Source organism: Macrobrachium nipponense, chromosome 19 (assembly GCF_015104395.2).
Source record: "Macrobrachium nipponense isolate FS-2020 chromosome 19, ASM1510439v2, whole genome shotgun sequence".
NCBI classification, from domain to species: domain Eukaryota; kingdom Metazoa; phylum Arthropoda; class Malacostraca; order Decapoda; family Palaemonidae; genus Macrobrachium; species Macrobrachium nipponense.
In genome coordinates, this window is record NC_061088.1 from 35,082,329 (window position 1) to 35,105,400 (window position 23,072).

At 37.8% G+C, this 23,072-nt stretch overlaps 1 protein-coding gene across 2 annotated transcripts in view; it reads left to right on the forward strand.

Annotated features, from left to right (window-relative positions):
- Nucleotides 1-23,072, forward strand: part of LOC135216093 (synembryn-A-like) — a 108,359-nt gene that overhangs the window by 34,679 nt on the left and 50,608 nt on the right. Inside the window, exons 3-8 of one of the 2 annotated variants that reach the window (XM_064251116.1) lie at nt 9,777-9,901; nt 12,877-13,075; nt 15,499-15,631; nt 17,797-17,975; nt 18,610-18,883; nt 19,983-20,018. In XM_064251116.1, the coding sequence (XP_064107186.1) occupies nt 9,777-9,901; nt 12,877-13,075; nt 15,499-15,631; nt 17,797-17,975; nt 18,610-18,883; nt 19,983-20,018 (946 nt within the window). The remainder of the gene's footprint in view (nt 1-9,776; nt 9,902-12,876; nt 13,076-15,498; nt 15,632-17,796; nt 17,976-18,609; nt 18,884-19,982; nt 20,019-23,072) is intronic. The other variant, XM_064251124.1, reaches the window with a different exon arrangement.

Consider the following 23,072-nt stretch of genomic DNA (forward strand, 5'->3'; position numbering starts at 1 on the left):
ATGTCAGACTGCACCGTTTGAGTCAGTGACTTGGTGATCAGCTTGAACAGTGGCTCGGAACCATAAGAAATGGTAGCCACCTCAGTCATGGCCATGGTGTTGAGAGGACCTGGCCAGCCTAGACTTGGCATCAAACTCTGCCTGAATGAGGCTGTCTGGGAGTCTAGGCAGCTTCTCACCAAACTGCTCCATAGCACAGTCTGGTTTGAGTTTGCCCGCAGAAAAAGTGTTGGGCAGGTCTTCCCACAACTCTGCCGGTTGAGGGGAAGTAAAGGAGATGTAGGGTCCGCTTCCTTTAGCTGCGGTAACGAGTCCCCCTTTTGGGCCGCTGGAATAGTGACCGTAGCAATCTTTGTAAGGAAAGGAAGCGGAGTACCCTCTTCCATTGTGAAGATTGTGAATGGACTCTTAAAAGGCTGTATTTTAGTGTTTGAACAATCCATGTCCTCTAAGCACCTGAGCCAGCCATTCTCTTTGAGCCTGGTCACGTGAATAGAGGACTGTCTCTTTAGGGACCTTATCATCTCGCGTCATGGCAGCGGCGGTGAGTCTGGCGTAGCCGATGAACGGCGGTTGGAGATCTTCCGGGTTAGAACTCGAAGTCCTCAATCCTTCGAGTTCCACACTAACCGCGATAGAAATAAGCCCGTCTTGGAAGGGGGCGTATGACACCACTCTCCAGGGATTGTTCATAGTGAACGGAGGCAGAGAGTCATGTGGTGGCAGCTGAGCTATCCCTGTGCCGAAAGGTGGGGGAGTAGCTAGCGGAGCTTGGCTTAGTCCGGCGATAATGTTATCCTGGGAGTTGATCCTATCAGACAACCGGGTTGAACATCTGTTCCATGCTGTTCTTGAGAGACCCAACCAGATCCCCCATGTGTTGCAACAGGCCAGCATTGGGATCCAAAGCCGGAGCTGCTGCGGAGGTGGACGGGTAGCTCTGAACAGGAACCAAAGGAAGGGGGTGGAAAAGAAACGGTTGACTCCGCTGGAGTGTGTGATCTCTCCTTGGAGGATCTACTCCTTGAGGATTTGGAGCCGGACCCAGAAGCTCTAGACCTCTCTGCTCCGGGGTTTGTAGCCGGAGACTTGCGAGATGTTGACGCCGACGACGTCTTTTTAGACGACGACGACGTCTTACTCAAGGTTTTAACCACCGTTTGTCCTTTGACCTTAGGTCTAACAGAAGCATCAGGAGAAGTATAAAGCTCAGCTCCTGTAAAGCCTTGGAAGGAAGCTGGAGAGTTTGCAGGAGTAGGAGATCCAGTGGCGCCCAAGGGAAGCCCTTGGGCGTCAACGTTATCACCTTGACCAACAGGTCGTCAACACCTACCATCGGTTCAATGTTTAAGTCCAGTGTCGCGACTTTCCGACCGAGATGTCTTGGCCTGGTTCAGTCAACGAAGCGGCGAGCTGCTGCTGAATTACCGCAATAGTCGGGGCCGCCTCTGCTGGGTCGACGTAGCCCGTTGACTTGCCGCCGGGGAAGATCAGGACCGCCAACCTCTTCTCAAGTATGTAGGGCTGACCCTTGGCGGCGTTCTTCCCAAAACCGCCGACCCAGGCCCGCAGGGTTGCCAGTGCGGTGTCTCTAACAGCGGGAGCCTGGAAGAGAGGGTATTTGTTAGTTTTTTAAGATTAAACTTAAAATTAAAACTTAAGTAAAAGGTTAACTTAAAATTATAGAGGATGCGAGATCCCATATAAAATTAGCTTAAGTTTAAGATAAGAGATTAAAATTAAACTTAAGAACTATAACCTTGTAGGGATTGGCTAACGGAGTTGGAAATACTTACCCCGTCTAAGAGCTGGCTCACCAGATCATAGCAAATTGTGCAGGTCTCGTGAAACCAGACTTGAAGGTTCCCGTGCGGAGTCGCGCATGGAGCATGGGATTTTCCACGGCAGACTTCATGCCCACAGGGGTCCTGGAGCATGGCATTGCATCCCGGATGCTCACAGTTGGTGGTCTGTAAGTGAAAAGATACATGAGCATCCTAAAAGATATCACTTACAGGCTAAAGGTTAAAAGAACTCCGCTGCATGCCGGAGCGCGAAAAAATTTCGGGCATAACCCATCCCTTACCGCCTGAATAGGCTATAACCACGGAGGGATCCGGAGTGAGCATGCAATGGAGGGAAGGTTTAAGGTAGCTTAAATGAAACTTAATATAGTTTAAATTAAATACTAATCTTAAACCTATAAACATAGAACGTACCGGACTAAGTCCGGTGCGTGGCGGAGTGTGTCGCGATATCAGCGCGACGGAGTGGTTAGTAGAGACCAACTGTATGCCGCAGTTCGCCCGTCAGGGTGAACTAGCACCTTTCCACGTGGATGCCGGAGCTCCGGTAGATAAAGAGCCCCAGTAAGGTGGGAAAGGGCGAGAGGGCAAACAGACTCGCGCTAGCAACGGAGCGACGGAGTAACGACGGAGGGGGGGAAAGGCCAGTCCCCCCCCCTTAGCCATCCGAGCGTACCGAGAAGCTGGAGAGGTCGAGTCCAGTCTGGGTCTGTCCCGTCCCCCTACTCCCTCCGCCTAGGGGGAGAGGGAGGCAGGCCCGGGTATGTGGAGCGAGCGTGGGCAGACCAACCCTCCCCCCGGCCCTATGGAAGAGCGGGAGGAGGGAAAGATGACTGGACAGGCGTCTGGCTGCTCCGTGATCACGTAGTGACCACGGAGCGGTAACAAGAGATACAATGAAACAATAAAGCCTAGGATACACAACCGACTGATCAGAGAGATGCTATAGAGAAGCAACCGAACTGAAGAGCGGAAGCATATGGGACCAATAGGACATAACCTAGGCTAGGTGAAGCCAGACGCCGTACACTAACGTAAAACATAATACATAATTAAACAAAATCACTAAACGTAAAGAAAGAAAATAAAACAGTAGGAGAAAAAATCCAGGAGTGTACGACTAACCCGAAGGAAAGTCTACCACTCAAAGCTAGCCGGGGCCGATACTAAGAGCTGTGGCTAGGGTCTGGATGGAAGATGCCTACGCAAGGTGAAAAAGACATGCATGCATGACATAAACCCCGTAGGCTGTACCCTTAATATAAATTGGATAACTAATAACAGAGCGTAATAAAGTAAGGGAAGGTTCTGGGTATGGAAGACCAAGAACGAACCCGCCACGAGGCAGAACCATGCTGCCATGCTTCCGACCTAGAGCTCGTATTTATACCTAAAAAACGGCAAATACTGACTCAAGGCCGGAAAAAACCAAATAGCAATAATCACTGATTACTTAACTTAGCTGCTGCGATGGCTGTACGCTCCATGATGAATAAATCCAGTAAAAAAGGGCACAAAAACACAGAGCAAAAAAGGGCACGTGTATACGCTGTGCGCTAACTGAAAAGGATGGCCACCAGAGGCGCAGCAGTCGGCAGCATGGGATGGAGTAGTAGTAGTTGCTGCCCACTCTGTGGGTCGGCTCCCCTCTTGTGGGGATTTTGTAGTGGGAGATTTCTATTGGCAAGCGGTTCGTGGTAGTGGTCTCACTCGCCATAGTGTTCATACCGACACCCTCTTGGAGGGTGAGCGAGTCAGTTGTACTGACCTTTTCTTTATTTTATTTATTCTCTGGTATGTGTTAGTACATTTACCTTAGAAATAATGGATTAAAGGATATTTCGCGCAGCGACACGAACTGAGCCCAGAAAAAATTATTTAATTTTTAAATTATGACGATGTTGCTGTCTTTGACCCACCTCCAAATGGTGTCAGTCAGCTATATATATACCTGCCAGGTAAGTGTCATGCATAAAAATTATATTGTTATGATACAATAAAGTTTTATGCATACTTACCTGGCAGGTATATATAATTAAATTCCCACCCTCCTCCCCTCAGGAGACAGGGTTCAGAGAAAATCTGACGAAAATGGGAATGGTTCCGAGCACCAGCGCCACGGGAACGGGGTGGCGATCACCTGAACTACCAGTGTACTAGCGGTTGCCGCGAGTTTTGAAATTCTGCCAGTGCGACAAGAGTATAAGCTATATATATACCTGCCAGGTAAGTATGCATAAAACTTTATTGTATCATAACAATATCATTTCTATAAAAATGTCATGTTTTTTATAAATAATTATTAGCAAGAGGTAGGAATACCCTGTTGTGATAATTTTATGGAAAAGTAGCATGTGATATTAAATTCCTGGTTTCATATGTATATACTGAACATTTTCAGACAAAGATTTGAGATTAGTAGATAGGCCTGTAATTATAAAGAATACTAGTTTAATTTGATATACGTATTGCCAATTAATGCCTTGGAAGTTTTTTCAGTCTTGCTGGGGAAGGTTCTCAAGAATATTTTAGCTTTTGTGAATAATTAAAAATAATCTTTATAAAAATATACTGTGCAAGGGAAAATTTTACAAAAGTAAAATTTGTTTGCATGTAGCATTAGAACCAAACATTTGTGAGAATTTGTAACATATTCTGTCTAGAATTTCTTGAAACATCGAGAAGGTTTCCAACGTTGTCAAACTTCCTCAAGACTTTTAATCTGGCTCAAGCTAATCCCAGCATCCTTCCATTCTGGGTCCTTTAATACGGGCGTAAAATTTCCTTTATAATCCCATAATCAGAATCTTTCCAGTCACACACAAAAGTTGGTTAAAAGTTGGTTACAGTTGGTGGTCTTTTCTTTTTCTTTATGTTAGAAATGGGAGCTTCATTTTCTTCTAAGCTGTCTTTCCCTTCCTTACGTATTCGATATATCATACTTCTCTATTGCTCAGTTGCCTTTCTTGTTAAAACCATGTATGACAATTTTTTTTTCTCTCTCCCTGAAACAGTACTTGTGGACATTGAATATGACTTCTCATGTCTGAGTACTTAATTGCTCATGTGGGAAGCCCCTTCCATCATAAACCGTCACACTTGGGTATCAGACCAAAAGTGATAAGCTACTTAACTTTCCTGACTTGAGACAGTGAGAGATATGGTCAAGTGTATGCCAAATCTACACTGTATTTTTTTGCCTTAAGTGAGATTTAATGAATGAAACTGGTGCAAAGCGGCAATGTTGGAAACTTACTCTATGTTTCATGACATTCTGGACAGACTATAGTATTAGATTTTTAATATAGTATTTTTTTCTTAAGAAACCAAATCTAGAACCATCATTAAAATTCTATGACTTGGAAACAGAATACTGTACCACTACAGGCAGTCTCCAATTTAGAGGGGGGAAGGGGGGGTGGTTCCATTCTCGGCAAGGTGCTGAAAAGCAAAAACCTTCATTAATGGAAACTCGGTGACTTATGGCGCCAAGTTTCGGTTAATGGCACCACTGTTAGGTATATTATGGTGCCATAACTCTATTATCGGCACCTTATGACGCTGATAACCGAAACTTGGCCCATTATGGCGCCATACATTGCTGAATTTATGGCACTAATAAAACTAGATACCATTAACAGAGTCCGCCAATAAACGGGGACTGCCTGTATACATGATATTGCAAAGAAGGGTGCAACTTGCAGAGAAGATTCTATACCCATTGAATGCCATTGAAACAGTGAATATTATTAATGATGGTTAGAGTAGCATAACAATTCTAGGCCCTCATAGGGATTTTAAAAATTTTTCTTAAACGGGAGATTATATTGGAGGAAGGTAAAGTAGGAGTAGTGGGTCAGCTAATGAGGATCAATGAAGGCAACATACAAAGCAGAAAGCAATGGAGCTGGGAACCAAAGGACATTGCAAGAACCTTCAGTACCTATTACACTGCATCCTACAACATACACTGTAAGTGGCATCTGCATCTATTAAAATTCAGTAGTACGCACTACAGAAAAGAGGGACCAAAATATACTTTCAGCAGCATGGATAAGGTCTTTTAACTGCTGAGAGAAAGATATCTGGAAGACACAAAGTTAAGTATATCTTAGTTTTACCAGAGCACTGAGCTGATTAACAGCTCTCCTAGGGCTGGCCCCAAGGATTAGATATTTTTACATAACTAGGAACCAATTGATCACCTAGCAACAAAACCTACAGCTTATTGTGGGATCCGAACCACATTATATTGAGAAATGAATTTCTATCACCAGAAATACATTCCTCTGATTCCACGTTGGCCGCGCCGAGAATTGAACTTCGGTCCACCGGATTGGTAGCAGAGCGTGAAAACCACCCGTCCAACGAGGAACATCAGGGAGACACAAGTAGTATATGTTTGCTGAGAGAGAAATTTGAAATAAGGGTAGCTCAGTAATGCAGAATTTATAAAAGAGTATATTTTGACCACCAGTTTTAGTTCAATGAAAAATGCAACAACTACAAATTTATACTTATGAATGTATACTTGTAAGTATTTACATAGTATTTTACTTAAAATTTGAGTACTTTCAGGCCCTAACTGTGGCTCTTTTTCAAGAGATGTGAAAGTGATCAGACTGGGTCAAGGCCCAGCAGTCTTGTGAAACTTCTTGTTGGGCTGTCATTTATATGATGGTTGTCATAGGAGGGAAGTGGAAGGAGCACTCATCAGAGAGATTAAAGTGATAGAAGGAACCAAAGGTTTTATCTCGGAAGATCCCATAAGCCGAACTTTAATATTAAAAGAAGCTAAGATTGACTTCTGGCCTGAAGAATAAGTTTTCTGCCCAACAGACCAGTGGTGACCACTCACCTACCACGAGGGATGATCCCATTGACCATCAGATCTGGATATCAGAAGTTCAGAACGACAGGAGGAGATTAACAACTCTTAAGAGAATGGAAACCAGGACAACCATTGTATAAATGAAAGCACAACAAGAAGTTCCAGAAGGCGCAAAGACTTACACGTAAACAATTTATACCCAGTAACCTAGTGGGTTTCTTTTTTCATCTTCAGAAGAAACTGTAAGAAGTTTTAGTTCGGAAGGATGTAGTAATGTTGTACTTGTGAAGGATGTAATGTTGTACTTATGAAGGATGTAGTGTAACATCCAGTCAGTTAATGCTCAACATTACCAATACGTACTGTACTTGGATAATTATGAATGTAATGTTTCTTGACTGTTTAACCTTTAAGGGCCAGGTTGAAAATAACGTATACAGCACCCCAGACTGGGCAAACTTTGAGGTCAGCTAATTTAACCCTTAATGGGTGGATACCCTCATGAATAGCAATACATAATAGGTTTTGGGTGGTCGACAGATTCACTCATGGTGAGCATCAATATTACATGCCATGGATTTTGGGGGAATCTGGCGGGAAAGATGTTCCATTACTTCTATAGCCCATAAATTCACTAATGGCAACTTTTAGACTTACTCAGCTCACCGATTCTAGGCAGTTCATGACTTAGTTGTGTACGACTTTACTTCAAGGTGACATGTACTGCCTTTGGGTAATGGAGTCTCTGTTAAGTATGTATCGGCTCCAATACTCTATTATCGGCACTGATAACCAGAAATTGGCACTAGTCAAGCCCCATAAAACTGGATCACCAATAACTGGGGATTGCCTGTACTCAGAATTTGTTTTTTATTTTAGTTAATAATTGTTTTTATATTGTATGGGCTGTAATTATAATTTTACCAAATAAAGTCAAATTATTTATTAGTAAACACATGTATAACTTGGTAAAATTTATGATTGGCTTGTAAAAGAGAACCCACAAGGGTTTGTATTGAGTCTTTCAACTTTTCATGGAAGGAAGGGAAAATTAAAAAAAAAAATTTCTTACACTGTGTGCATTTACTTATCTTCTTTCCATTGATTTGTTTTTTTCTCAGATTGGTCGACCTCAAAGTTTGCCTGGTCTGGGGTGCTGCATGTGTGTGTGTGTGTGTGTTTTTTTTTCTTTTTTTTTAGAAAAAACATGTCAATGGAAAGAGGATGAAATGCACATGTGTAAGAAAAAAAAATTCTAGAAAATTCTTCTTACCTTCCATAAGAAGTTGAAAATAACTGCTGTGGGGTCTCTTTTACAAGACACTCATAGATTTTACCAAGATACATGTTTTTTCCATTAATTGATTTTATTTTATTTTGGCAAACTTATAATTATAGCTCACACAATATCATAAAAAATAAGAACTAAAATTTGTAACAAATTCTGAGTATATTTGTATTAAAATATTCAAGTAAGTTCACTGAGATCGAAGATGCAGTAACTTTTTTTGGATTATACATGTTTTTTCTAATTTTTTGGACTTTTCTTTGCAAAATTACAATTGTAACTGACATACTATGATAAAAGATAAGAACTAAAACCATCAGCAACCGCTGGGTATATTTATGAGTAAATATATAAAAAGATGTCATGTGAGAAAGAGAGGCACTATATATCCCCCTGAAGTCTAGTACACAATTGAATCATGAGATGCATAGAATCAGCGTGCTGAGCCAGTCTAAAAGTTGCCAATAGTAAATTTGTGGGTCATTGAAGTAATGGAATCTCTTTCCCACCTGATTTCTCCAAATTGCCACATAATATTGCTGGTTACAAGGAGGTAGTCAGTCCACCACTCAAAACCTGTCATTATTACTCATATGAGTGTATCCACCCATTAAGGGTTAATACTGAGAAACCTTAGTGTTTTCTGTTAAAGCAACTTCAAATTAATAGACTTCTGCATGTATATCAGCTACATTATTATGATTTTTTTTGCTATGTTAATTTATGAGATACGTACATTTTAAAGTAGATATGTTAAACTGAAAGTTGTGTAAAGCACAGGTTAGTTTAGTTTAAGGACTGTGGAATTATTCTAAGCTACAAGATATCTTGAAATTATTCATGTACAGGCTATAATGAAAGGTCTTTGGTATTGGTATTTAGCAGACTTTTTAGTTTTCTGTAAAAGGAAAAAAAAATTGAGATGGCTATTTGTCTGTCCATCCTCACTTTTTCTGCCCCACAGATCTTGAAAACTTCTGAAGCTAGATGGCTGCAAATAGGCATGTTGATCATCCACCCTCCAATCACTAAACATACCAAATTGCAGCCCTCTGTCCCTAGTAGTTTTTATTTTATTTTATGTTAAAGTTAGCCATGATCATGCGTCCAGCGGTGTCAACAACACAGGCCACCACTGGGCCATGGCTGAGAATTTCATGGGCCATGACTGAGAGTAAAGCATTATACCCTGTACAGAAAACTTGATTGCACCGAAGTGTCTTCAGTGCATATTTTACTTGTTTACTTATTAGAATGCCATATCCTAAAGCATCTGTTAAGCTGAGATGCTACTTTGAATATTTTGGAAATTTTTTTTGTGGCTTTGTGTTGTGTCTCTCATTAACATTCTGCATTCTGTCAGGAAAATAGTAATTTTTTTCTCCTAAATGACATTTGATTTTTATAGTGTTTATGGACTGTATTCTGTGATTTTGTTTGTCCTGTGAAAAATATTTAAGAACTTATTACTATAGTGGATTCACATCAACCGTGCATTTGATGTCTAGGCCAGTCCCTTATGACGCTCCTGATTGGCTGTTGATAAGCCAACCACAGGGCTGGAAACTCAGTCTCTCTCAAGTGTTCACATAGGCAGGATGTTTGTTCCACCTCTCCTTAGGGATACTTTTGAAAGACATAGCCCTCAGGAGAGGTGGAACAGGGATCGTACTTATGTGAACTCTCGAGAGAGACTGAGAGTTTCCAGCACTGTGATTGGCTTATCAACAGCCAATCAGGAGTGTCGTAGACTGGCCTAGACATCAAATGCTTATGTTTGCATAAGAAATGTCAGATTTTATATCAATTTAGAATAGGCAAGGAGACTAAAAATACTTCTTTCTGTTTTCAGCCGTGATGAGTCCTCTCTTAATAATGTTATTGACAGTGAAAGGTTGTCTTACATAGTGAAACTAGCAGGTCTGGTTCCAGAGGAGGAAGCATTGGAACGTCTCAATCAACAGATTAATTATGAAGGTAAACATATTTGAAATACTATCTAGATTTTTTAAAAATTATATTTTCATCCTTTTTCAATTTTTTAAGATGATTTGAGATTAACTAGAAGTTTCTAGTTTATTTTTCATTTTTTGCTCCAAATGCTACAAAACCTGAAATAATGGGGAGCATCAATTGGGCTTGTATGGCAGCAGTTGGGGTTTAAATAGAGTTGTTATGCACAGTAACCCAAATTTCTGATAGATTGATGTCATTAATTCAATAATTATAATGCCTAAGGTAGATGTATTCATTTTATCAACGAAACAAAACTGTTAGAAATGGGCAGGGAAGAGATTCTTTGTTTGTATTTAAGAATGGTCATCGCGAGTTTTTCCTCAGTACCTAACAAATCTTTTAAAAATATGCAATGCTACAGAGAGGTTATTCTTTATGCACCATCTGTGCAAGAGAGAGTAGGGTAGGTATAGTAAAAGAGTAATAGAAATAAATTAGAATTGAGGCCGTCACTCGAACAACCGTCTATCTGCAAATTTTCGGATTTTGAGTTATAAATACTTTCGAATTCAGCAACTCTTCCTCTATACTAGTGTTCAGAAATTGTAAATAAAATATGTTTTTCGCATTCATAATCTAGGGAGAGTGAGAGTAACAAGAATGATAAATGTGATAATATTTGTCATTCCAATGTTGACAAACTATTATTGTACTTTTCTCAGACTTTGGTATTTTACAGTTATGGTGTTGTTTGAGGTACAGTTTGGATAGATAATATTTACATATATTTGTATAGAGCATGCTTTTAGCTTCATTTTGAAAAAGAGAATGATGTCATGGCATAAATATTAATGGAAATATGATAATGTAAACATTGCACAACTTCAATTGCGTTTTTCTCCGATTTCTGTTTTGTACAGATAGACAGTTGTTTGAGTGGCGGCCTCAACTCATATCTTTCATGTCTTTTCAAGTTTTTTCTATTAACATATACATACTTTATATCAAAAGCAATTGTTAGGCCTAAAGACTGAGAGTTAAGGCATTTCAATTTGGAGACTAAACTGTAGTGTGTTTATGAAATTGAAAATTGGAGGCTCATCTAAGGAAAACAATTAACTTGCAAATGAAGGGCCATATGGAGGAAGATTGAATGAAGAAATTTGTGTCAGGAATTTAATTGTTACAGGAAAAATATTCAGAGTGGGTCAATGGTAAGATGAGTCCCCTTCAGGTCCCTTATTCGTACATTTGCTTCCTTTGGGTATACAGGCAGTCCCTGGTTATCGGTGGTCTTGGAAAATGGTGACCTGGTTTTATGGCACTTGTCTAGTCATAAAATCGGCAATTTATAGCGCCATAACGGGTCGAGCTTCGGTTATTGGTGCCATAAGGTGTTAATAAGAGAGTTATGGTGCCATAACACACCTAAGAGAGGAGACATTAACCAAAACTTGGCGCCATAAGTGCTATAAACGACTGAGTTTCAATTCATAGCAGTTTTAGGTTATCAGCACCCTGCTGAGAACAGAAACCCTGCCGATAACCGGAGACTGCCTGTACGTATATTGTATGGTACGTACTGTATTCGTACTTTGCTAATGGCATTCCATGTCTTCCATCATCTGAAAGAAAACTTAAATATGATATACAGTCCGGTCCCGAATTATGTGTGTTCGAATTGTGCGATTCCCCTTTTATGCGGTTGCTAGTTCTCAAAAAGAGATTTTCTGTACCTGCGAAACTGTTCAAAGTCTACGAGTCATGCAATGCAGAACATGTCAAATCTATTGTCTTTTCAAGTAATTTAAATGTGTCGAGGTTTGCTGGTATCTTGAGAGAAGGGGTGGGGGGGGTGGGGAATGCTTGGAGGGGAAAAAATTATTACTCCTCCAAGGGGGAATGTGAGAGAAAGATTTCCTGCTCAGCCATTAACTAAGACGGAAGGCTCTCCTCGTGCATTTGTGACGTCATAGCGCAGTGTGTATGAATGATCAGTGTCATCATCGCCATATGTATTATTCAGATCTGCGAAGTATATTCTGATCATCCGCATCATGCAGATTTGATAATTTATTTTTTTCTATTGTTGAAATAGGTTTTGATGAAAATGACTAGTAAAAGTATAATTAACACAGAGAGAGAGAGAGAGAGAGAGAGAGAGAGAGAGAGAGAGAGAGAGAGAGAGAGAGAGAGAGAGAGAGAGAGAGAGAGAATTGTTCAATCTAAACTTTTCAAGAAACTGTCATTTTGTGTTAAATTTTGACTTTTCTTTAATTTCTTTTTAAGAAATTGTAATTTCATATCAAATTTTGAATTGTCATTAGTTATTTTTTTATCGTAAATTATATGAACACGATTACATAGTGAACGTAGTGGACAAAGAAACTGAGACAGGCACTCATAACCAAGTTTGTTATGCCTAACGGGAGTGAAGACATGCATGATTCCAGCACTTGAAACAGTTCACAAAGCCTTCCTTCAGCAGAAGAACTCTTCACGGAGGATGAAATAGAGGAGTTTGGAGGTTTTTTGGCAGAGGATAGGTAGAGGAAATTCCATCCAAAAATTTTTTAAAGGAAATAACTGTATCGTACAGTACACTTGCACCCAATGGTGGCATTGTTTACATGTGGGAGTTTTCACCATCCTGTGTGTAATTTTAAACTTTTTCAAGTTATTAAAACTTTTTTAATGGTTTATTTATCCATAAGAACAATTTCGTATTAGAAAAAATTACAGTATAGTACATAGAAAGTATTGAAAATGGGTAGTATAAAAAAAGTTTGACTGGGTAAGTTGCTGTTTCCCTTGGCCCTAATGGAATTATTCCCATAAGGTAAGTGTTTCAAAATCTGTGAATTTCCAATTCTGCGAGGCCATGGATCGATAAATTCTCACATAATTGGGGACCATACCATATTTGTTTTTTCTACTTAATCCTCGAATCGGTGTTTTGTCTTTTTTTACATCTGCAAATATTTTTGTATTTTCAGTGGTTACTGAAGCACAGAAGTGTTTGAGTAATCTCGTATACAACAGTAAAGCAATCCAGCGCATGTGCTGTGTCAACTCCTGCATCCCTGGGTTGATGTGTCGTTTGAAAACTTTTAAGGATCCAGACCTGCCCCATGTTGTCAAGTACTTTGATATGAGATTGCTCTTCCTTCTCACTGCTGTTTGCGCTGATATAAGGTAAGCGTTTGTCGGATTTTGCTTAGAAGGGGCAGAAGGGAAATGTTAGGCCAAGCATCTATGAAATTACTGTAGCTGATTTTACAGAGTGCAGCATCCTAACCAACACTCCAAGTTTGTTCTTCAGTTATAATTTTACTTTTTTGATAATCTGTATTATTGCATATTACTGGTAGAAATTGTTTCGTCTTTGTTCTTAATTTTGCGTGCTTTGAAAGATTCTATTTTGTAAAAGTTTATCAGTCTTTATTTTCTAGAATATGCAGCTAAGAAAACACTAGAGCAGATCTGTTAATTTATAGAAAATCAAGTTGATTAGTTACTATCAGAGTAACTTCAGATGACTGCATTTTTTTTACTAGAACTTTTTTTTTTACCAGTTGTTTTTTATGGTAACTATAAAAGTTGCTGTGTTTGGTATAGTTTTGCTAATTTGCTATAGCTTGGGTGTAGCCTTCCTACCCTTCTGTTCCCTTATCTCTTTTTAGAGTAAAACTGCTTAGCCTCTGTGTCAGATGTTGGTGTATGGTGCATGTGCATGATGTCACTATTTAGCTGGATGTCTTCAGCTGGAAGTAAGTACTGCTTATGATTCTTATACATGTTCAGTTTATAATTGAATTTACTTTCTTTTTTTTTCTTTTTTTTTTGTGCTGTACATGATGGTTAAGGTACATATAGCATAATCCTGTGCAAACCATGATAATCTAGACTCAGAAACTGCTCACCCACTAACTTAAAAATTGAAGAATGATAGAAAATCTTAAAAAGGAGAAACTGTTGGCAAATCTTGTGAAGGTGTTTTTCTTTGAAGAGGCAGAGATCAGCCATTTTTGGAGTGCTTCTCCCATTCAAGTGAATCTAGAATCCTGAGAAAATGTAAATATTTGTTGTATTTCCAGCAAAAGGAAAATGCAGGCCCATTATGTTCTTTTAGTAAATTTTGCATTGTAAAATATGCAGTAGTTTGATATGGAACACTAAACCTTTTTATAAGGAAAATAAAATGTCTGCCCATTTTTTATGTTAGTACTCTTGAAGGGCTCATGCAAGATCTTTGTTCTCATGGCTGGGTCAGTTCCTTATGGACGAGTGGTTTTTGCGCTCGGCTACCAATCCGGTGGTCTGAAGTTCGATTCTCGGCGGGGCTAATGCGGAATCAGAGAAATTTATTTTTGATGATAGAAATTCATTTCTTGATATAATTGGGTTCGGATCCCACAATAAGCTGTAGGTCCCGTTGCTAGGTGAGTAATTGGTTCCTAGCCACATAAAATATATCTAATCCTTCGGGCTAGCTCTAGGAGAGCTGTTAATCAGCTCAGTAGTCTGGTAAAACTTAAGATATATACTTAACTTAACATGGATGGGTCAATTTTGAAGTATGTTAAAGAAGCAGGACAGCTAGATGGAAAAAAGTCTTTGTAAATTTTATGTAAGAGAAAAGTTAGAAAATAAAGCTCCTGGGGATCTGAGGGACTTTGGAACCCTTAATGCCACTGAAGTATGGCAAATAAGGTATGATGTAGATCAGTGCTTCTCAACTTGGGGGGCGCGCCCCCCTAGGGTGGCGTCAGCAATTTCCAGGGGAGGTGCGAGCCCTGGGGAAAAATGAATACAAAAATTTTCTAATTATATTCGTTATTCTCTTAATGAGTGAGGAACTAATATTCAGAGGTTTATGAAAAAATGCAAAAGTATCGCTTTATAAACGTTACTTTCCTAGAGTCTATTACTGTAGTTAGGCTCGTTGGGCTGATAGCGTTTTGTAGTTATTGACCTCCCTCCCTATCCTTCGAAACCCCTTCTTTTTCTCTTTTTTTTTTCTAGTCTGGGAAGGAATTTTACTCATATGCAAAGGGGGCGTGGAAGGAAGGACCGACTCTTAGAGGGGGCGTAGTCATATAAAGGTTGAGAACCACTGATATAGATGGTGACTCATCTACACATGTTCATACCATTGGCAAAAGTGATCTGTACTGAACATTAATATTGTTGAGATACATTTTTTCCCCATGCTTTATCATAAGAATTTTTTACATAAAAGTTATGTGTAATTCATCTTTTCTTTTCAGTTGGATTTATATTTTATTTTCCCCTGTGTTCTAGAAAAATACTTTGGGGCACTCTATTCTTGAAATGTGACTCGGGTACTTTATTGTACAATCAATTTAAGATCTCATGTAAGATTCGTGGATGTAGATCAGTTTGTTGTTAAATCTTATTCATTTCAGAATATTTAAACAGGGGGCCTCTATCTTTTGTGTTCATGCATTAATTCACGTTCATAATTTGCATAGAGCTGAAAGTATACAGAACAGCAAGATGTTCAATATCTCATATCTTTTTATACTTTTACTATGATATGTCTGGTAGAACTCTTTGTATGCCTGTGGGAATAATGGTGTCAATCTTATTGGCAGACCTCGGTTGCGAAGTGAGTATCATGGACTTACTTACTTGATAGAGGTGTTGGATCTTTCTTTGAAAACATCACAAGAAGAAAGTGAACTCCAACTTGTAAATGGCTATGCTCCAGCTCCAGTGATTTTCAATGTAAGTTGAAGATGGTGATTTAAGTTCTTTTATAATGTCTCAAGTATATCATTTAGGAATAAGTGTGTATGAAAAAATACTCTTTTTCTAGTCAAAATGTATTGAAGATAGTTGATGAATTACGACCGTAATTGGTTCCGACTAACCAGTCGTAAATCGATTTGGACATAAGTCGGCCCATGTTAATTTACCTTAAGAATATTATACTAGCCTAGCCTACACTAGGGTAATCAGTACCATCTTTACATATAGGGTACCCTAGCCTACACTACACAGCATTACTACATACATATATAGCATATTGATTATTAATTTCAGCTAATTCTCTAGGTTCAGTACACATTGGCTTATGATAATTCAGTACAAAGAGAAATTGAATAGCCTTTAACAAGTTAGCCTTGCGTATACGATTATGATGTTTTCATGGTACATATATCGTATATATACGAATACAGTAACCCAGCCTACAGGATACTGTATACTACATATATGATATAATTTAGAAATTTATTAATACAGTTGAGTATCTTAAAACCAGTATTCTATGGTCTGGAAACTCCTATGGTTCGGCTTGTTTTTAAATCAGCAGCCATTTGATCGTTCCGCCGCCACATTTTGTTAGTAATGTAAAAATACAAAGCCAAATATGTTTTTGATATTAATCTTGGAAGAATAAATATATATTTTTAAATATTCCACTTGAGAATGCTCAACCAAGCCAAACTTTTAACTGTTAATCAAAACAATGAGACATTAAATTTTGTCAAGCACAAATTCCTTACTCGTATGTGCTTGAGAGACCATTTTGGTAATGTCTTTTATGTTACTGTGTATTTACCTATTTGATATGCCACCCATGAGATTATATGATGCTAGAGGCAAGAAGTGTAAGCATTAATATTTATCCATGCTATAAAATCTTTATTTCGTTAGCGAATAGTTTACTGTTCATTTTCTTCAATAGATGGCGCCGCTGTGCTTTGTTCACGGTTTGACGGCGACGGCAACATTCAAATGCAGTTATCGCCAAAATTCATTCATTATTTTGTTCATCTCATTATCCTCTATAATAAAAATCAACTAAGAAACTAATAGTGATAATTATGAAGCTACGAAATTTCAGATATGAAAGTCACCGATAATAAAGTGCAGATTCTGAGAAGTTTAGTACTGTATTTAGACATACGATTGGGTAGGCTAACTCAGGAATGTAGACTAAATGTGTTAAAGTACACTATTTTAAAGAAATTTATACCATATAAAGTTATAAAATGGTGAAGTTAGAATATATGAGTAATAAAATTATAAAAAGCAGTGTCAGAACGTAGCTAGTAGTAGGCTAAGTCAGAAACTAGGCTATTTGTATGTGGAATTACCTAAAGGCTTCATTTTTTAGGGATGTATTCTATATTACGATGTCAGGCTGCAGACGGCTACATATATTTATGAATTAGAAATACAATGAACATGCAACTTTTCCATGAATCTTTTAAAAAGTTGTACATTATTGTATCCAATAATATTGTATGTATTCTCATGTTATTAAAAATACTAACAAAGCAGTTAATGTTTTGGTTTCGAAATCAGCTGATGGCGAATACTTGTTTATTTCGCCGTGTTTATGATTTATTTAGCTTTATTTAACTCAATTTGGAGCGAATTGCTCTGCTTCTAGTTAATATAAGATATCTAGAAACTTTATTTAAATGAGACAAATTAATTTGTCATTATACGACATGTTTTTAAGTCGAAATATGTATTCAATACGTCTCATGAACTAAATTATTTTTTTCGTTAACAGATTGCATTGTGGGCATGTTTATTGTGTAAAAATAGTACGTGATTCCGTTCAGTATTTTCACCTTGATTTCATCATAGTAAGAGCTTTACCGTTAGTTACGTTACTTATATTGGCGTGAAAATAACAGTAAAATGCGTGTGTGGAGAGATGGGAACTGGGGAAAAACTGTCGCACGTTCAGCTGGACACCATTCTTTCTTGCTCAAGTCGCTTCCCAGTCGTTTTAGTTGTGGGTGGTCGTAAAGTCGATCAGTCGTAACTCGCATAGGTCGTAAGTTGACAACTAGCTGTATATCACTGGTTGTACAGCATGCAAAATGCTAGTTGGTCACCTGTAGTCATGTGGATCAAACTTTCATTTTTAGGATGAACAAGCTGAGTTGGTGAATGAAGTCCTGAAGGTTTTATATAACTTGGTTTTACACATTGACAAAAACAGCCCGGATGAAGAAGAGGACAGCCACTGTCTTCGCCTTATAAGCATCCTTCGCTCTCTCCTCTTGGCCACTACACGATGCCCAGAAAAGACAGATACACTTCACAGGTGCGACTTTTATTTAATTTCCTTTGTATTCTTATAGCAGTTTGTACAAAACTCTTATTTCTTATTTGATTTCAATCTTCCATTTCTAATTATTATTATAAGATACCTGTTAGTAATGGTATCAAAACGTCTTATGTCCTTATGAATAGAATTAAGAAGTTATATTGCTGTAGCTATTTGCTTACAGGCAGTCCCGGTTTACGACAGGGGGTTCTGTTCTGTTGCCGTGGTGTAAGCCAAAAAATGGTGTAACCCGGGACTTCGTCGAAGATCGTAAGGAAACCTTACTTTTAATCCTTGGGGTGTCTTGAAAATGACATAACTGCATTTTGATTGAGTTTTCCATAAAAATACCTCAAAATTTTCACTGTTCTGCCATTTTGGAGTAATTAAAATTCCACTCTTCTGTCGGACTGGTGTCGTAAACCTGGAACTTGTAACTTGGAAATAATTTTTGATGAATATATATGAAGCAGCATAATTTCAGAACAATGGAAGCCAAGTCTGGTGTAACCCAGGGACTGCCTGTATCCCTAATATTACAGCTTTGGCTCATGGATATTCCTAAGTCCATTCATATCAAATTGTTAGCATCTGTCTAAGTATGTTTTCTACTTGTCCCAAATTCTTACAGTAACACCGTGAATTTACTACTTGTCATGCCACCCAATATGTACGAGGAACTGTTGTCTGACATGCCCCAAGCCAACTCAGAGCATGGTTTGCCACCACCCCCACCTGTTGTCACGACGCAGCCAGTTGCTGGAGCAACAGCTCTGGTTGAAGCAGCTTGCTTCACAGAAGTCAGTGAAAATCAGGCTCTTGATGAGCGTAGCTGTGAATATGATGGCAAAGATATGACAGTTATTTTGAAGTTATTAGATTTTCTGGACTCTAGGTTGAAAGCTGTAAGTATGAAGAAATTTCTCTCATTATCCTTAAGTAACTGTGGCTCACAATTATTATTAAATCTTTGTAATGTCTCTGGCAAAAAGGTTAAAACTTAAAACTTTATTTACAAAAGTGTACAAAATATAAAAGTTACATTAATTTCTCCCCCTCCCCTCCCTTTTTTGTAAAAAAAAAAAGCATGAATCATTCAGATATATATTAAACATTAAAATGTTATAGGATTGGTCACAACTTTTGTTTCAAAATATTAAGAATGCCTCATAAGTAGCCAATTAATTACAGTTAAGGAGACATTATTTCCTTAGTATGTAATATCTGAAGTAAAGAGAGATATTTAACAGAAGTAATGCCAAGAACTTTAGAACATTTTGAACATTGCATATGGTTCTTATCATTATAGTTGAGAGTAAATAGAAAATTAAATTCGAAAAGCTAGAATTTAATAATTATAGGTGAGAATGAATAGAAAATTCAATTTGAAATGCTAGAATTTTATAAAAACAATTTTTTTTATTTCAGTTAATATCTTTTGGAATATCTTAAAAGACACTTGAAAATCAGCATGTACTTAGAGACTAGTAAAAACAAAAATAGGTTCAGGATAATCTGTCTGAAAAGGAGTAATCTATATTGTGCTGTACCTCTTAATTTGACATTGCACTTCTGAAGCATGTTGCCTAAATATAAGACATTTGTAACATGGTGATCTAAAGTCAATTATGAAATTGGTCAGACAGTAAGAATTGGTGTTTTGTCTGTGTTACCATAATTACACAAGATTTTTATAGATTTTGGAGTAAACACAGATTGTTTATTGGTGCATTAACACAGACTGATTTTTTTTATTTAGAAATATCTGGGTACTGTATCCTGCATTGTTAGTACAGGTCTAGGAAAACGTTTTGAAATCCATTTGGATTTGTGTGTATAATAGTAGAATATGAGAATTCATTACATTTCCTACCCTTTGGTAGAAAGATTAAAAATGCTGCTACTGCAGATACATTTTTTCTTTTTTCTTTTTTTTTTTTTGCTTTTAATGGAAAATAAGTAAAAAATAGTTGAGAGGTCTCACTCAAGCACGTTTCTTTTTAGCCAGAAAACCAGTTTTTGACATGGAAAACTTACAAGGTATCAAAGTTGCAAGTTAATTGTATTTTACTTACCTGGCTTTGATTTCCTCTTAGAACACGTATCTGCTTTTTGCATTGGTAATACAGTAGTTTTGGTGTATATCTTAGTTTCCTAATGTTAAAGTGTACTATTACTACTACTATTATTATTATTAATATTATTATATTACTATTATGAAATTGTTCAATCAACAAAACTATTGAATTAAAGTTCTTAACTCCTCTAAGGCTGTTCCAAAGGTTGGTAAAGTGGAAATTGTATATTACAAAATCAGTGTCTATATAAAATAGTATATGTGACCTTCAGGAATTTTAGGTTGCTATCATATGTGAAATAGTTACTCAGCTGTATTATATAACTCCTGGAAAACTTTTCTTACAAGAATTTAGGTGTTAGAAAGTGTTTCCTTCTTTTTGTGAACAGAATTTTCTTCAGTCAGTCTTCTGATCTTTGGCTAACTGTCTAAATGTCAAATTTTACAAGTTCTAGCAATCTTGACTTTCCAAAACTTCAGTTTAATATTCTTCCTTTTTTGTGATTGTGCAGCAACTACATTTTATGTGGGAGCTTTAAAGCTTCCCTTTACTCCCGAGCTATTTTTGTTTTGCATTTCTAATCTTGAACTTCTTTTGGATTTGGTACTGGCATCAGTCAACTCCTAGTACTGTAAGTATGTTTTTGTGTTAGCACTGTGTTTATATATCTTTACACTTTCTGAGTTTTTTCTGGTTTTCTGATTTTTTTTTTTTTGGGGGGGGGGTTGCCTTCACTCTTACTTTTGTTTTTCAGATATTTTACTTTTACACATCTTTTTGCATATGGAATTATTTCTTCTTGATTTTAAACCTCCTTGTCAGGCCAGACTTGTATCCATCTGGTCATTGGGAGTTGGCATGAGTATTGTCTCATTATATTCTAACTTTCCCTTATAACCAAATAACTGTGTTTGTGTCTCACATTTTTATTGATTTGTTGTCATAAACATTATTTAGGTTGTTTTCTTCATCTTTAAAACCAAGACCAAAAGCACTATGTATCTCCTTCCGTTTGCTCAAGTATAATACCTCAAGATCCTACCATTTTTATTAGGAGGACAGAAAAAGGTATCTTGTTCTTTGTTTAACCTTAGCACCAGGTTTTTTTAAAGCCTTCCCTTTCCTTTTTACTTTTCTGGATCAGGTGACACCCTCCAGTGCTGTATCCTTTTATCGGGTCACTTTTCACTGGTATTTCATCCATATAACTGTTTCTCTTATTTTGTTTTTGTTTATACATCTGTGGTTCTTCTGTTACCTTTCACATTTGCATTCCTGCAGTTTCTACCATAATTTCATTGTATAATAAGCTTCTGTCACTACCTATAGTTAGTGTCATTCTTATTGGGATATTTCCAACTTACTGCATGGTTTTGATTGTACCGATTCTGTAAACATTTTAACATTTTGTCATTTTGCACTGTTCATCTTTTTTTTTTTTTTTTTTTTTTTTTTTTCAAATCTCCACTTATAATTTTTATAGCAAAGAACAACAGAATGTTACATTGAGAATATTTAATGGGGTATGCTTCACAAGGAATCTTCAGTATTTGAGTTGAGAGCCAAGCATTGTTCCTATGAAGGAATTCATACTTGGACTATTGCTTTAAGATTTTGTAGAATAAGCTTTGCAGGTTGAGTAAGAGCTTTTGTATAAGTAACTTACCAAGTAATTACATAGCTAAATTCCTAACCCACATAGCAGCTAAAAATTGAAATTCGTGGTAGTTCTTCTTTTGTTTTTGTGTAGGAGACAATGCCCTGCCCACTTTCGGGGAAGGATGGGTACAATGTGGCAGAATTACACTGGTTAAAAACAAAAAACTCTCAAACCACAAACACATGTACTCACCTCAGACTCAGGGTGAGGAACTGTGTCGCTGTATGCTAGATATATAGCTAGGCTAGGCTAGGCTAGCTTTCGTAACACAATACACAAAACAGCCGAACATGGACAACAACCACACAACAATTCAATAACTATACAACAAAAAACCACTGCACAACAATCACTAACACCACCAAAAACCAATAACACGACAAATCAACACCGCCTACAACACCAAGGAACCACAACAACAACACTCAACACATCATAACTCCAACAACTCATCTACAGCACAACATACTCACAAGTACAACAAATTGAACAAAACAGGCACAACACAATAGCTGCAAAAGACACAAGATAGCTGAGCATCAATAATAATGCTCCCAAAAACTGACTAAGCAGCACCGGCTCTCCTCACAGACACCCTCACTTCTCCCGACGCTCGTAACCGACGCTTGCCACTGATATACATGGCAAGCACCACAAGAGACACATGCTTACGACGCCATTAAAACCACTCCCATTTATTGCTCCACCAATCTCTCTCTCTCTCTCTCTCTCTCTCTCTCTCTCTCTCTCTCTCTCTCTCTCTCTCTCTCTCTCTCTCACGTAACCCTTGGAGACGTTGTCAAATATAAACTACCATTATCACTCCTCCATAACAACAGAGCAGAATAGTTCAATTTGTTTCTGCCGGTCAACAACTGAACATTCAGCTGTCCTTAGCAGCTTTCTTGTGGAATTGATTACCGGATAGTACCTTAGTGTCTTCATTCGATGACGTACTTGATTATTTTTTGGTAGCGTTCTTGCTATTTTAAATAGATTAGACTTTATTGTGACTTCTTGATATTGACTTTCCTGATTTTGTTTGGATACTGTTTGCCATTACATGAATATGGGATTTGGTTATTTAGTGCGAGTTGCATTTGGTTTGTTATCTGTACCTTCTTGTTGTGATGTTACAATTAAGTCGTTAGTTTCCACGGCTAGTGAGTGACATGTATGTCTGGATAGTGATTTTGATTCAAAGACATGAGAAATGGTTGAGACAAGTATTGCAAAAATATCACATCTTCAGTGGCTTGAAACTTGGATGTGGTCCTCAAGTGGTTATCCTGCACGTCTTTTGAACCCCTAAAGACAATTCCTTTCAGAGATTTAACTATGAAGACACTTTCTGGT